This window comes from Nerophis ophidion, linkage group LG22 (genome assembly GCF_033978795.1).
Source record: "Nerophis ophidion isolate RoL-2023_Sa linkage group LG22, RoL_Noph_v1.0, whole genome shotgun sequence".
NCBI classification, from domain to species: Eukaryota; Metazoa; Chordata; class Actinopteri; order Syngnathiformes; family Syngnathidae; genus Nerophis; species Nerophis ophidion.
The window spans coordinates 33,806,277-33,821,219 of NC_084632.1; the positions used below are offsets into that span (position 1 = coordinate 33,806,277).

The window sequence follows — 14,943 nt, forward strand, 5'->3', positions numbered from 1 at the left end:
GGTGTATTTGATTCTGATGACTTGCATTGATTGGAATTAGACAGTGGTGCTGATAACGTCCGCATTTTCAAATGGAGGAAAAAAAAAGTCCTCCTTTCTGTCCAATACCACATGAAAGTGGTTGGATTTGGCATCTCATTTGTCCAACTTGCATACTCGTTTTTAAACACTTTGTTATGAGAGTAGCATATGTGTGTGGCCCTTTAATGTCTGGCAGCAGGTGAGTGACGTCAGTGACTGTGCGGGTGGGCAAGCAAGTGAGAAAGCGGTCGCTGAGGGCGGGGGAGAAATACATTGGCATCAAACTCCGTAGCTTGCTAGCTTGTCCACGCTAGCTTTATGAGACTCTTATTTTGTTAGCACAGGCAAGATGAAACAGGTCTTTTATGGTGAAGACAGGAACTGTGCTGTCGGTCTTTAGAGTTTTGACAGTAGGTACGGAGTCTCTAGAAATAAAATGTGTTTCTCTGCGTCCGCCCTGTTAGTGATTTTTTTCTTAAATATGAGCTGGCAGCAGCCAGCGTCATCTCACAAGATCCTCGGGTGCCGAGAATGTCAAACAACTGACGAAAGTGAAGTCTTGGTATGATTGATGATTGCTCATTTTTTTGTCTATTTTTTAATGCCTGGCTTGAGATCGACTGACACACCCTCCGAGATCGACCAGTCGATCGCGATCGACGTAATGCCCACCCCTGCTGTACTTGTTAAATGATCGAGGGACCAATATCTCTAGGTAGCTAGGTTTATGTACCACCACAGTCTCATTATGAACCAAAAATATCTATCCGTTTAGCAGTGATGCTAGTTTTCTCTATGTTGAATCCCATTAATTTATGCTAACAATGTTAGCGATCGGAATTCACCTTTTTTTTTAACTTTGGGATTTGAACCAGGGTCCCTGGTTCAAATCCCACCTAGTACCAACCTCGTCACGTCCGTTGTGTCCTGAGCAAGACACTTCACCCTTGCTCCTGATGGGTGCTGGTTAGCGCCTTGCATGGCAGCTCCCTCCATCAGTGTGTGAATGTGTGTGTGAATGGGTAAATGTGGAAGTAGTGTCAAAGCACTTTGAGTACCTTGAAGGTAGAAAAGCGCTATACAAGTACAACCCATTTATCATTTATTTATTTATAACTGTAAAGTTCAACTAGCAAATACTTAATCAAAACGTGTAGTTTCCTCTGCCTTTTATTCTGCTAGCCATTCTGTTTGCACACAAGAATGTAGGTTATAGTTTGATTTAGCATGCTTATTGAGTGTTAATTTATTCATCTAGCCTATTTCTATTCATTTGTTCATCAGTAAAATATTTTTTAAAGACTACTCCATTTGTTTAGCTGACTATGTATATTTTTGTGGGATTGCATTAGTGTTTTAAAAGAACAAATAAATACAAACAGAAAAATGCCACGTACACCATCTGGTGTGTGGAGACATTTCAGCCTGTGTACATTTGCAAATACTGTGCAAAGAGCGACGTCAAAAATGCCAAAAAAGATGCAGCGCCCAATAATATATAATTATTGTAAATCCCATATATTCACATTGATTCCCATGGACGATGTCCAAACTTGAATAATCTAAAAATGATCAATATTTCCAAACTTCCCGTGGTAAATTTCCTGGAAACTTTCAGGAAATTTACCGGAAACTTCACACCCCTTTGTAACCCTTGTCATAATGCACCTTCTTTGACTTGATTGGGGCTATAAAAATAAAATCAAAAAATTATTTTGCAGCAAGCCAAGGGACATTATTAATGTATTTATTTATTTATATACTGGAGATATATGCTAAACTGGTCAATATTTGAATATGTGCATCTTTTTTATTTTTACAGTTTTTATTTGCACTGTGGCCCTAGTCCTCTGTAATAATGTTCCATTTTATTTATGGGTATAATTTCTAAGATATGAGTAGTGTATAATGAGTTAAGGTTAATTACATTAAAAATCAATTCATCAATTTTTTTCAATAAATGCAAAAAAATTATCATAATGAAATAATGCACCTTGTTTGACTTGATTTGGGCAAAAAATAAAAAATAAAAAAAATATTTTGCAGCAAGTCACCCTGATATATTTGCCCTTTTTATTTATTTATTTATGTATATAGTCAGCTGTGAAGATATATGCTAAACTGATCAATATTTGAATTGTGCATCGTTTTCAAAATGGCTCTCCTCATTCATAATGTTCAATTGTATTAATGGGTATCATTTCTAAGTATAGTGTTTCATGGGTTAAGGTTGATTACATTAAACATCGATTCATCATTTTTTTTTTTCAATAAATGCAAAACAAATCATAGATAGCAATTTTGAGTGTCATAATGCACCTTGTTTGACTTGATTCGGACTAAAAATGTATTCATTTTGCAGCAAGCCAACGGTCATTCTAGCTGATAAATTTGACTTACTTTATTTATGTATTTATTTATATAGTCAGCTGTGAAGATATATGATAAACTGGTCAATATTTGAATATGTGCATCTTTTTTTATTTTTACAGTTTTTCTTTGCACTGTGGCCCTAGTCCTCTGTAATAATGTTCCATTTTATTTATGGGTATAATTTCTAAGATATGAGTAGTGTATGATGAGTTAAGGTTAATTACATTAAAAATCAATTCATCAATTTTTTTCAATAAATGCAAAAAAATTATCACAATGAAATAATGCACTTTGTTTGACTTGATTTGGGCAAAAAATAAAAAATTAAAAAAATATTTTGCAGCAAGTCACCCTGATATATTTGCCCTTTTTATTTATTTATTTATGTATATAGTCAGCTGTGAAGATATATGCTAAACCAATCAATATTTTAATATGTGCATCGTTTTCAAAATGGCTCACCTCATTCATAATGTTCATTTGTATTAATGGGTATCATTTCTAAGTATAGTGTTTCATGGGTTAAGGTTGATTACATTAAACATCGATTCATCATTTTTTTTCAATAAATGCAAAACAAATCATAGATAGCAATTTAAGTGTCATAATGCACCTTGTTTGACTTGATTCAGACTAAAAATTTATTTATTTAGCAGGAAGCCAACGGTCATTCTAGCTGATAAATTTGACTTACTTTATTTATGTATTTATTTATATAGTCAGCTGTGAAGATATATGATGAACTGGTCAATATTTGAATATGTGCATCTTTTTTATTTTTACAGTTTTTCTTTGCAATGTGGCTCTAGTCCTCTGTAATAATATTCCATTTTATTTATGGGTATAATTTCTAAGATATGAGTAGTGTATAATGAGTTAAGGTTAATTACATTAAAAATCAATTCATCAATATTTTTCAATAAATGCAAAAAAATTATCATAATGAAATAATGCACCTTGTTTGACTTGATTTGGGCAAAAAATAAAAAATAAAAAAATATTTTACAGCAAGTCACCCTGATATATTTGCCCTTTTTATTTATTTATTCATGTATATAGTCAGCTGTGAAGATATATGCTAAACTGATCAATATTTTAATATGTGCATCGTTTTCAAAATGGCTCTCCTCATTCATAATGTTCAATTGTATTAATGGGTATCATTTCTAAGTATAGTGTTTCATGGGTTAAGGTTGATTACATTAAACATCGATTCATCATTTTTTTTTTTCAATAAATGCAAAACAAATCATAGATAGCAATTTTGAGTGTCATAATGCACCTTGTTTGACTTGATTCGGACTAAAAATGTATTCATTTTGCAGCAAGCCAACGGTCATTCTAGCTGATAAATTTGACTTACTTTATTTATGTATTTATTTATATAGTCAGCTGTGAAGATATATGATAAACTGGTCAATATTTGAATATGTGCATCTTTTTTACTTTTACAGTTTTTCTTTTTCACTGTGGCCCTAGTCCTCTGTAATAATCCATCCATCCATCCATTTTCTACCGCTTATTCCCTTTCAGGGTCGCGGGGGGCGCTGGCGCCTATCTCAGCTACAATCGGGCGGAAGGCAGGGTACACCCTGGACAAGTCGCCACCTCATCGCAGGGCCAACACAGATAGACAGACAACATTCACACTCACATTCACACACTAGGGCCAATTTAGTGTTGCCAATCAACCTATCCCCAGGTGCATGTCTTTGGGATAATGTTCCATTTTATTTATGGGTATAATTTCCAAGATATGAGTAGTGTATAATGAGTTAAGGTTAATTACATTAAAATCAATGCATCAATTTTTTTCAATAATTGCAAAAAATGATCATAATGAAATAATGCACCTTGTTTGACTTGATTTGGGCAAAAAATAAAAAATAGAAAAAATATTTTGCAGCAAGTCACCCTGATATATTTGCCCTTTTTATTTATTTATTTATGTATATAGTCAGCTGTGAAGATATATGCTAAACCGATCAATATTTTAATATGTGCATCGTTTTCAAAATGGCTCACCTCATTCATAATGTTCAATTGTATTAATGGGTATCATTTCTAAGTATAGTGTTTCATGGGTTAAGGTTGATTACATTAAACATCGATTCATAATTTTTTTTCAATAAATGCAAAACAATCATAGATAGCAATTTAAGTGTCATAATGCACCTTGTTTGACTTGATTCAGACTAAAAATGTATTTATTTTGCAGGAAGCCAACGGTCATTCTAGCTGATAAATTTGACTTACTTTATTTATGTATTTATTTATATAGTCAGCTGTGAAGATATATGATAAACTGGTCAATATTTGAATATGTGCATCTTTTTCCGAACATTCAGTATTTTCTGTGGCCCTCCCCCTTCTTTAATTTTATTTATGGGTATAATTTCTAAATATAGGTAGAGTTTCAAGGGTTAAGGTACATTAAATTACATAATAAAACAATCAAACACAAAACACTTAAAGTGCTGCCTTTTGCCCCCCCAAAAAACGAACAATTCCTTTAAAAATCTCCATGTGATATTTTACAAGTAGGCTCCTTTTTTCCTCTGAACTTTAACGCCAGCTCAATGCATGCAAATATTTAGCGTACATATCAATTATATTTTTAATGTGTTACCATTGTAAATGTTATCTTTGTACTTTTTTTATCGCTATTTCATTACTAAATAGGAGTTCATGCACATAATGATCAATCGTATTATATGCAATTTATTTTATTGTATAAACCATCAGGAGGACTAGAAATATTGCATTGCAAAAAAAAAAAATCACAAGATTAATAATGAAGCCTGTGTCGTTTCAAGATGCGTCTCAATAAATCGTGCCGAAGCAAACGATTTCAGAACTTCAGTTCAGACTAAGAGATCAATTTAGGTTTTTGTTTTTTTTTGGCATAGATTCTTGAACTATTTCACTCTTTGCGCATATTTTTAAATTGAACTATACGAACTAAATACACTTTTCAAATATATTCTTAAGTTATGGGACGCACCTGTTCGATTGTATCTCAGTGCAGCTTTTCTCCATGTTTTGTGGCTGGTAAAAATGCTTATATATAATAATGAAAGGCTTTCATTATCATATATATATATATATATATATATATTTTTAAATAAAATTGGATATTTTTGAATATGAACGATGGGGCGTATCATGCATCATAAACTAGAAAAAAAAGCAGCTATCATTTACGTTCTAATGCGCAATTAAGTCTGTTTTGGTGCATTGTGCAGCCATTATTGCAATGACTCATTTCTTTCACTGACAAGGCATTTTAGTGCCTTCATGGCGCATGCGTGTTTATTTACCATTTTTGCCACTCGCTCGATATGTATAATTTTTTTTAGGGGATATCAAGCCATAGTGATCTCAAAGTAATATTTTTTCAAATGTAATTCCTTGATAAGTATGACCCTGAATCACAGATTTCATCTTTTTCATGCAGGTATAAAACACTCAAGAGTTGCCTCATTTAACTTATAGACATTCTGTTATTTTTTTCTCCACTTCAATAGCACTAATAAATCACTCCAATTATAATAATTTTGTTTTACTTTTTATTTTTTTTCCCTGTAACTCCTCTACATATATACATCACGGCCCCCGACAAAAAGTTTTGGGACCCCTGATGTAATGTCCATCCATCCATCCATTTCCCCACCGCTTATTCCCTTTTGGGGTCGCGACGGGCGCTGGCGCCTATCTCAGCTACAATCGGGCAGAAGGCGGGGTACACCCTGGACAAGTCGCCACTGATGTAATGTCTTCTCTAAAAAAAAAAAAAAAAAAAGGTTTTGAACCAACATCCATCCATCCATTTTCTACCGCTTATTCCCTTTTGGGGTCGCGACGGGCACTGGCGCCTATCTCAGCTACAATCGGGCAGAAGGCGGGGTACACCCTGGACAAGTCGCCACTGATGTAATGTCTTCTCTAAAAAATAAAAAAAAAAGGTTTTGAACCAACATCCATCCATCCATTTCCTACCGCTTATTCCCTTTTGGGGTCGCGACGGGCGCTGGCGCCTATCTCAGCTACAATCGGGCAGAGGGCGGGGTACACCCTGGACAAGTCGCCACTGATGTAATGTCTTCTCTAAAAAAAAAAAAAAAAAAGGTTTTGAACCAACATCCATCCATCCATTTTCTACCGCTTATTCCCTTTTGGGGTCGCGACGGGCGCTGGCGCCTATCTCAGCTACAATCGGGCAGAAGGCGGGGTACACCCTGGACAAGTCGCCACTGATGTAATGTCTTCTCTAAAAAAAAAAAAAAAAGGTTTTGAACCAACATCCATCCATCCATTTTTCTACCGCGTATTCCCTTTTGGGGTCGCGACGGGCGCTGGCGCCTATCTCAGCTACAATCGGGCAGAAGGCGGGGTACACCCTGGACAAGTCGCCACTGATGTAATGTCTTCTCTAAAAAAAAAAAAAAAGAAGGTTTTGAACCAACATCCATCCATCCATTTTCTACCGCTTATTCCCTTTTGGGGTCACGGGGGGCGCTGGCGCCTATCTTAGCTACAATCGGGCAGAAGGCGGGGTACACCCTGGACAAGTCGCAACTGATGTAATGTCTTCTCTAAAAAAAAAAAGGTTTTGAACCGACATCCATCCATCCATTCTCTACCGCGTATTCCCTTTTGAGGTCGCGACGGGCGCTGGCGCCTATCTCAGCTACAATCGGGCAGAAGGCGGGGTACACCCTGGACAAGTCGCCACTGATGTAATGTATTCTCTAAAAAAAAAAAAAAAGGTTTTGAACCAACATCCATCCATCCATTTTCTACCGCGTATTCCGTTTTGAGGTCGCGACGGGCGCTGGCGCCTATCTCAGCTACAATCGGGCAGAAGGCGGGGTACACCCTGGACAAGTCGCCACTGATGTAATGTCTTCCTTAAAAAAAAAAGAAAGGTTTTGAACCAACATCCATCCATCCATTTCCTACCGCTTATTCCCTTTTGGGGTCGAGACGGGCGCTGGCGCCTATCTCAGCTACAATCGGGCAGAAGGCGGTGTACACCCTGGACAAGTCGCCACTGATGTAATGTCTTCTCTAAAAAAAAAAAAAAGGTTTTGAACCAACATCCATCCATCCATTTTCTACCGCTTATTCCATTTTGGGGTCGCGACGGGCGCTGGCGCCTATCTTAGCTAAAATCGGGCAGAAGGCGGGGTACACACTGGACAAGTCGCCACTGATGTAATGTCTTCTCTAAAAAAAAAAAAAAAAGGTTTTGAACCAACATCCATCCATCCATTTCCTACCGCTTATTCCCTTTTGGGGTCACGGGGGGCGCTGGCGCCTATCTCAGCTACAATCGGGCAGAAGGCGGGGTACACCCTGGACAAGTCGCCACTGATGTAATGTCTTCTCTAAAAAATAAAAAAAAAAGGTTTTGAACCAACATCCATCCATCCATTTCCTACCGCTTATTCCCTTTTGGGGTCGCGACGGGCGCTGGCGCCTATCTCAGCTACAATCGGGCAGAGGGCGGGGTACACCCTGGACAAGTCGCCACTGATGTAATGTCTTCTCTAAAAAAAAAAAAAAAAAAGGTTTTGAACCAACATCCATCCATCCATTTTCTACCGCTTATTCCCTTTTGGGGTCGCGACGGGCGCTGGCGCCTATCTCAGCTACAATCGGGCAGAAGGCGGGGTACACCCTGGACAAGTCGCCACTGATGTAATGTCTTCTCTAAAAAAAAAAAAAAAAGGTTTTGAACCAACATCCATCCATCCATTTTCTACCGCGTATTCCCTTTTGAGGTCGCGACGGGCACTGGCGCCTATCTCAGCTACAATCAGGCAGAAGGCGGGGTACACCCTGGACAAGTCGCCACTGATGTAATGTCTTCTCTAAAAAAAAAAAAAAAAAGGTTTTGAACCAACATCCATCCATCCATTTACTACCGCGTATTCCCTTTTGGGGTCGCGACGGGCGCTGGCGTCTATCTCAGCTACAATCGGGCAGAAGGCGGGGTACACCCTGGACAAGTCGCCAGTGATGTAATGTCTTCTCTAAAAAAAAAAATAAAAGGTTTTGAACCAACATCCATCCATCCATTTTCTACCGCTTATTCCCTTTTGGGGTCACGGGGGGCGCTGGCACCTATCTCAGCTACAATCGGGCAGAGGGCGGGGTACACCCTGGACAAGTCGCCACTGATGTAATGTCTTCTCTAAAAAAAAAAAAAAAAAAGGTTTTGAACCAACATCCATCCATCCATTTTCTACCGCTTATTCCCTTTTGGGGTCGCGACGGGCGCTGGCGCCTATCTTAGCTACAATCGGGCAGAAGGCGGGGTACACCCTGGACAAGTCGCCACTGATGTAATGTCTTCTCTAAAAAAAAAAAAAAAAGGTTTTGAACCAACATCCATCCATCCATTTTCTACCGCGTATTCCCTTTTGAGGTCGCGACGGGCACTGGCGCCTATCTCAGCTACAATCGGGCAGAAGGCGGGGTACACCCTGGACAAGTCGCCACTGATGTAATGTCTTCTCTAAAAAAAAAAAAAAAAAAGGTTTTGAACCAACATCCATCCATCCATTTTCTACCGCTTATTCCCTTTTGGGGTCGCGACGGGCACTGGCGCCTATCTCAGCTACAATCGGGCAGAAGGCGGGGTACACCCTGGACAAGTCGCCACTTATGTAATGTCTTCTCTAAAAAAAAAAAAAAAGGTTTTGAACCAACATCCATCCATCCATTTTCTACCGCGTATTCCCTTTTGGGGTCGCGACGGGCGCTGGCGTCTATCTCAGCTACAATCGGGCAGAAGGCGGGGTACACCCTGGACAAGTCGCCACTGATGTAATGTCTTCTCTAAAAAAAAAAAAAAAAAAAGGTTTTGAACCAACATCCATCCATTTTCTACCGCGTATTCCCTTTTGGGGTCGCGACGGGCGCTGGCGCCTATCTCAGCTACAATCGGGCAGAAGGCGGGGTACACCCTGGACAAGTCGCCACTGATGTAATGTCTTCTCTAAAAAAAAAAAAAAAGGTTTTGAACCAACATCCATCCATCCATTTACTACCGCGTATTCCCTTTTGGGGTCGCGACGGGCGCTGGCGCCTATCTCAGCTACAATCGGGCAGAAGGCGGGGTACACCCTGGACAAGTCGGCACTGATGTAATGTCTTCTCTAAAAAAAAAAAAAAAAGGTTTTGAACCAACATCTATCCATCCATTTTCTACCGCGTATTCCCTTTTGAGGTCGCGACGGGCGCTGGCGCCTATCTCAGCTACAATCGGGCAGAAGGCGGGGTACACCCTGGACAAGTCGCCACTGATGTAATGTCTTCTCTAAAAAAAAAAAAAAAAGGTTTTGAACCAACATCCATCCATCCATTTTCTACCGCGTATTCCCTTTTGGGGTCGCGACGGGCGCTGGCGCCTATCTCAGCTAGAATCGGGCAGAAGGCGTTGTACACCATGGACAAGTCGCCACTGATGTAATGTCTTCTTTAAAAAAAAAAAAAAGGTTTTGAACCAACATGATTTTTATAAAATGTGTGGTATAAAAAAACGTGGCCATCAAGCACTCCTACGAAAATAAAAATAAATTAGTATAATTTAAAGTTTAATTTAAATATGTGAATCATTAAAGTCCATTAAGGATGCATTTGAAGAAAAAAAATACAAATACAAGGAGGACTATATTGGAGTTGTTATCACTTAAAGACACTCTCAGAGTTTACTGCAATCATAAACAAAGGTCCCGGATGTGCGGTAGATGGACGGAAAGGTCATCTGGCAGCCGTTATTATTATTATTATAATTATTATTATTATGATTATTATTACTCCCAATGTCCGAGGTGTTAAATCCGACCCGCTGGGACTCGAACATCTCCCGTGCGGAGTGAAAGTTCTGCTGCTGGTTGGAGTATCCCGCGCTCAGGTGGCCCCACGAGGCGACCCTGCCCTGGTAGCCCCCGTGGCCCACGTGGCTCAGGTTCCCGTGGCCCGCAGCGGTGACGCAATACTCGGGCAACGCGTCGTCCACGGCGCCGGGTGACGTCACGTGCGAGGGTCTGTAGAAGTCGTCGCAGTGGTACACCGCGCAGGAGTTGGGTCCGGAGGCCGGGGACGGGTAGGACGGAGTCTGGGCCGGCAGGGAGGCGATAGGAGGCGGGGAGAGCTCGACCTGAGGAGACCCGCGCGGGGACGTCATTATGAAGCCGTGGTGGTGCGCAGTCCGCGGGCTGCCGCTGGATATACTGCTCCTATCGGGACTTTCCGTTTTAGGATCCGCGTTCAATGCCGGCGACGCGGCTTGAGGCGGCGTGGAGGCCCCGCTCTCGGTCTTAATGTCCTGGATGCGCACAGGGTCCTCCTTGTTTTTCTTTTTGAACCTTCTCCTGCGCCGCAGGAAGCTGCCGTTCTCGAACATGTTGTAAGAGTCCGGATCCAAGGTCCAGTAGCTGCCCTTGCCGGGCTTCTTGTCATCGCGGGCCACTTTGACGAAGCACTCGTTGAGGGACAGATTGTGCCTTATGCTGTTCTGCCAGCCCTGCTTGTTGTCCCGGTAGAACGGAAAACGCTGCATGATGAACTGATAAATGCCGTTCAGGGTCACCTTTTTCTCGGGTGCACTTTGGATGGCCATGGTGATGAGAGCGATGTAACTGTAAGGCGGCTTCGCCATGTCTGAAGACTGCTGCTGGAGGTTGGACCCGCGGTGGAAGTGCCCGTGGGCTGCGTGGGGGTACAGCCCGGGGTAACCGGCTCCTGTCCGGTAGAAGCTCTGTTCGCTGCCGATGAAGGGCGCCACCCCCAAAAAGTTCGGGCTGGACATGCTGAGTTCAAACTTCACCGATTTAAAAAAAAAAAAAAATGTTACCTTCTGTTCTTCTTCTCGCTATCGTCCGCAGAATAAACCTGAGACAGCGCAGTATTCAAAACGGCTCAAAACAGGACTACGCAGCTTTTAAAACTCACGTACACTTTGAACACTTTTCCTTTTGACTTCTGCTCCTCCTCCCCGAATGTGCACTCCATCATCCCATTGGAGGACGGAGTCAACATCTGGCTAAAAAAACAAACTACTACGTCATGAAAAAAAAAAAGTTGCCCTCTTCCTATCCCACATTCCCTAAAACAGTGGTTCTCAACCTTTTTTTCAGTGATGGACCACCTGTGAACATTTTTATTTTAAATTCAAGTACCTCCTAATCAGAGCAAAGCATTTTTGGTTGGAAAAAAAGAGATAAAGAAGTAAAATACAGCACTATGGAGTGCCATCTCCGGGTTGGGGAGGAGACCCTGCCCCAAGTGGAGGAGTTCAAGTACCTAGGAGTCTTGCTGATCCGCCTGAGATGGTTTCCTGTGGACGGGACTCTCGCTGCTGTCTTGGATCCGCTTGAACTGAACTCTCGCGGCTGTGTTGGAGCCACTATGGATTGAACTTTCACAGTATCATGTTAGACCCGCTCGACATCCATTGCTTTCGGTCCCCTAGAGGGGGGTGGGGGGGTTGCCCACATCTGAGGTCCTCTCCAAGGTTTCTCATAGTCAGCATTGTCACTGGCGTCCCACTGGATGTGAATTCTCCCTGCCCACTGGGTGTGAGTTTTCCTTGCCCTTTTGTGGGTTCTTCCGAGGATGTTGTAGTCGTAATGATTTGTGCAGTCCTTTGAGACATTTGTGATTTGGGGCTATATAAATAAACATTGATTGATTGATTGATTGACGAGTGAGGGAAGAGTGGACCGTGAGATCGACAGGCGTCTTCAGTAATGCGGACGTTGTGCCGATCCGTTGTGGTGAAGAAGGAGCTGAGCCGGAAGGCAAAGCTCTCAATTTACCGGTCGATCTACGTTCCCATCCTCACCTATGGTCATGAGCTTTGGGTCATGACCGAAAGGATAAGATCACGGGTACAAGCGGCCGAAATGAGTTTGGGTCTCTCCCTTAGAGATAGGGTGAGAAGCTCTGCCATCCGGGAGGAACTCAAAGTAAAGCCGCTGCTCCTCCACATCGAGAGGAGCCAGATGAGGTGGTTCGGGCATCTGGTCAGGATGCCACCCGAACGCCTCCCGAGGGAGGTGTTTAGGGCACGTCCAACCGGTAGGAGGCCACGGGGAAGACCCAGGACACGTTGGGAAGACTATGTCTCCCGGCTGGCCTGGGAACGCCTCGGGATCCCCCGGGAAGAGCTAGACGAAGTGGCTGGGGAAAGGGAAGTCTGGGTTTCCCTGCTTAGGCTGCTGCCCCCGCGACCCGACCTCGGATAAGCGGAAGAGGATGGATGGATGGATGAATACAGCACTATGTCATCACTTTCTGATTGATTAAATTGTATAACAGTGCAAAATATTGCTCATTTGTAGTGGTCTTTTTTTAACTATTTGGAAAAAAAGATACAAAAATAACAAAAAAACTTGTTGAAAAATAAACAAGTGATTCAATTATAAATAAAGATTTCTACACATAGAAGTAATCATCAACTTAAAGTGCCCTCTTTGGGGATTGTAATAGAGATCCATCTAGATTCATGAACTTCCATCCATCCATTTTCTACCGCTTATTCCCTGTTGGGGTCGCAGGGGGCGCTGGCGCCTATCTCAGCTACAATCGGGCGGAAGGCGGTGTACACCCTGGACAAGTCGCCACATCATCGCAGGGCCATTCATGAACTTATTTCTAAACATTTCTTCCCCCCCAAAAAAAAAATCTTTAACATCAATATTTATGGAACATGTCCACAAAAAATCTAGCTGTCAACACTGAATATTGCATCGTTGCATTTATTTTCACAGTTAATTAACTTACATTCATATTTTGTTGAAGTATTTGTTGTTATTTTTAGAATAGTTTAAAAAAATCTCAAGTACCCCTTGGCATACCTTCAAGTACCCCCAGGGGTACACGTACCCCTATTTGAGAACCACTGCCCTAAAAGACGTTGTTGAGATGTCAGAGAAGCATTCCTTTATTCCTCCGTGAACGATATTTTTGATAAAAGGCTATAAATAGATTTAATTTAAAGCAGGAGTGGCCAAACTTTTGAACCGGGAGAGGCAGCATTGTGTTAAAAAAATATGGCCAAAGACTAAACAATGTTGTGTTAATAAATAACCCAATTTTAACTCAAATGCTGGTTCAGTAAACCCTTATTTGAGTTACAGTATTTCCTTGAATTGCCGCCGGGGCGCTAATTAATTTAAAACCTCTTCTCACTCCTGCGCTTACCAAAGGCATGCGGTAAAAGTAAGCATGCGCTAATTATTTTAAAACCTCTTCTCACTCCGGCACTTACCAAAGGTATGCAGTAAAAATTTGAGTGTGATGTAAGCTTGGACCTTAAATCCAACTGAATAGCTCATAATCTTCTTCCCTTTATGCGATTTCAAATTAGCGGTAGTGAAATCAGCCTCCTCCATTTTGAAAATGATGACAGGGGAAGTGTCACACGTGATGTCACGAGTTTGACCAGGCGGTAATACCAAGCATGCGCTAATTATTTTGGGAAGGCAGGCGTATACTATATGCCCTGCGGCAATTTAAAGAAATACGGTATTTCAGACTCATCATTTTGGATTAATTTTTTTCAACCCAACTTTTGTGTTGAATTATTTAACCAAAACGTTGAGTTATGATAACTTAATGTTGAGTTATTCCCAAACAAACTATTGGGTTGAATCACTTCACCCAAAATTTAGTTATGTTAGCTCAATGTTGGGTGATTGTAAATAATATTAATGTCCATGATAAATTTCCCTTCAAGAAAAAAGTTACTTTTTAATTAAAAAAAGCATTTTACCCAAAAATGTGTTGCTTGTTGAAAAGCAACCCAAAAATGGTTTATAATTTTGAAAACTTACAAATTGAGTTAAAATAATATCCATATGATGCAAAAAAATGGATTGCTCTTCATAAAAATATATCCAAAATTTAACCCAAGACTACCACCTCATAAATTGGGTTATCAAAATAACCCAGCATTTTTTAGTGAGCAGGGGCTGTATATATATATATATATATATATATATATATATATATATATATATATATATATATGTATATATATGTGTGTGTGTGTATATATATATATATATATATATATATATATATATATATATATGTATATATATATGTGTGTGTGTGTGTATATACATATGTGTGATATATATATATATATATACATATATAATATATATACATATATATATATACATACCACTTGTCCCCCCTCCACACACACACACACACGTATATATATATATATATATATATATATATATATATATATATATATATTATATATATATATATATATATATATATATATATATATATATATAAAAGTGTGTGTGCGTGGGACAAGTGGGAAAACTGCAATAAACAGAGCAATTATGGTATTGCTGTGTAGTGGTTTGTTGGATTGATAAAAAAAAAAAATATATCAATTAAAAAAAAAAGAGAGAATCGATTCGCATTCAGATAATTTTTTCCCACACCCTTAATGGGTATATATATATATATATATATATATATGTATATATATATATATAATATATATAT

At 40.0% G+C, this 14,943-nt stretch overlaps 1 protein-coding gene across 1 annotated transcript; it reads right to left on the reverse strand.

Annotated features, from left to right (window-relative positions):
* Positions 1 to 9,977: 9,977 nt before the first annotated feature.
* On the reverse strand, positions 9,978 to 11,445 carry foxc1b (forkhead box C1b). Its single transcript, XM_061884055.1, has 2 exons — positions 11,359 to 11,445; positions 9,978 to 11,278 (listed from the first exon to the last, which is right to left on the reverse strand). The coding sequence occupies exons 1-2, from the start codon at positions 11,443 to 11,445 to the stop codon at positions 10,106 to 10,108; spliced, it is 1,260 nt and encodes a 419-aa protein (XP_061740039.1). The 3' UTR covers positions 9,978 to 10,105.
* Between the last annotated feature and the right edge of the window lie 3,498 nt (positions 11,446 to 14,943).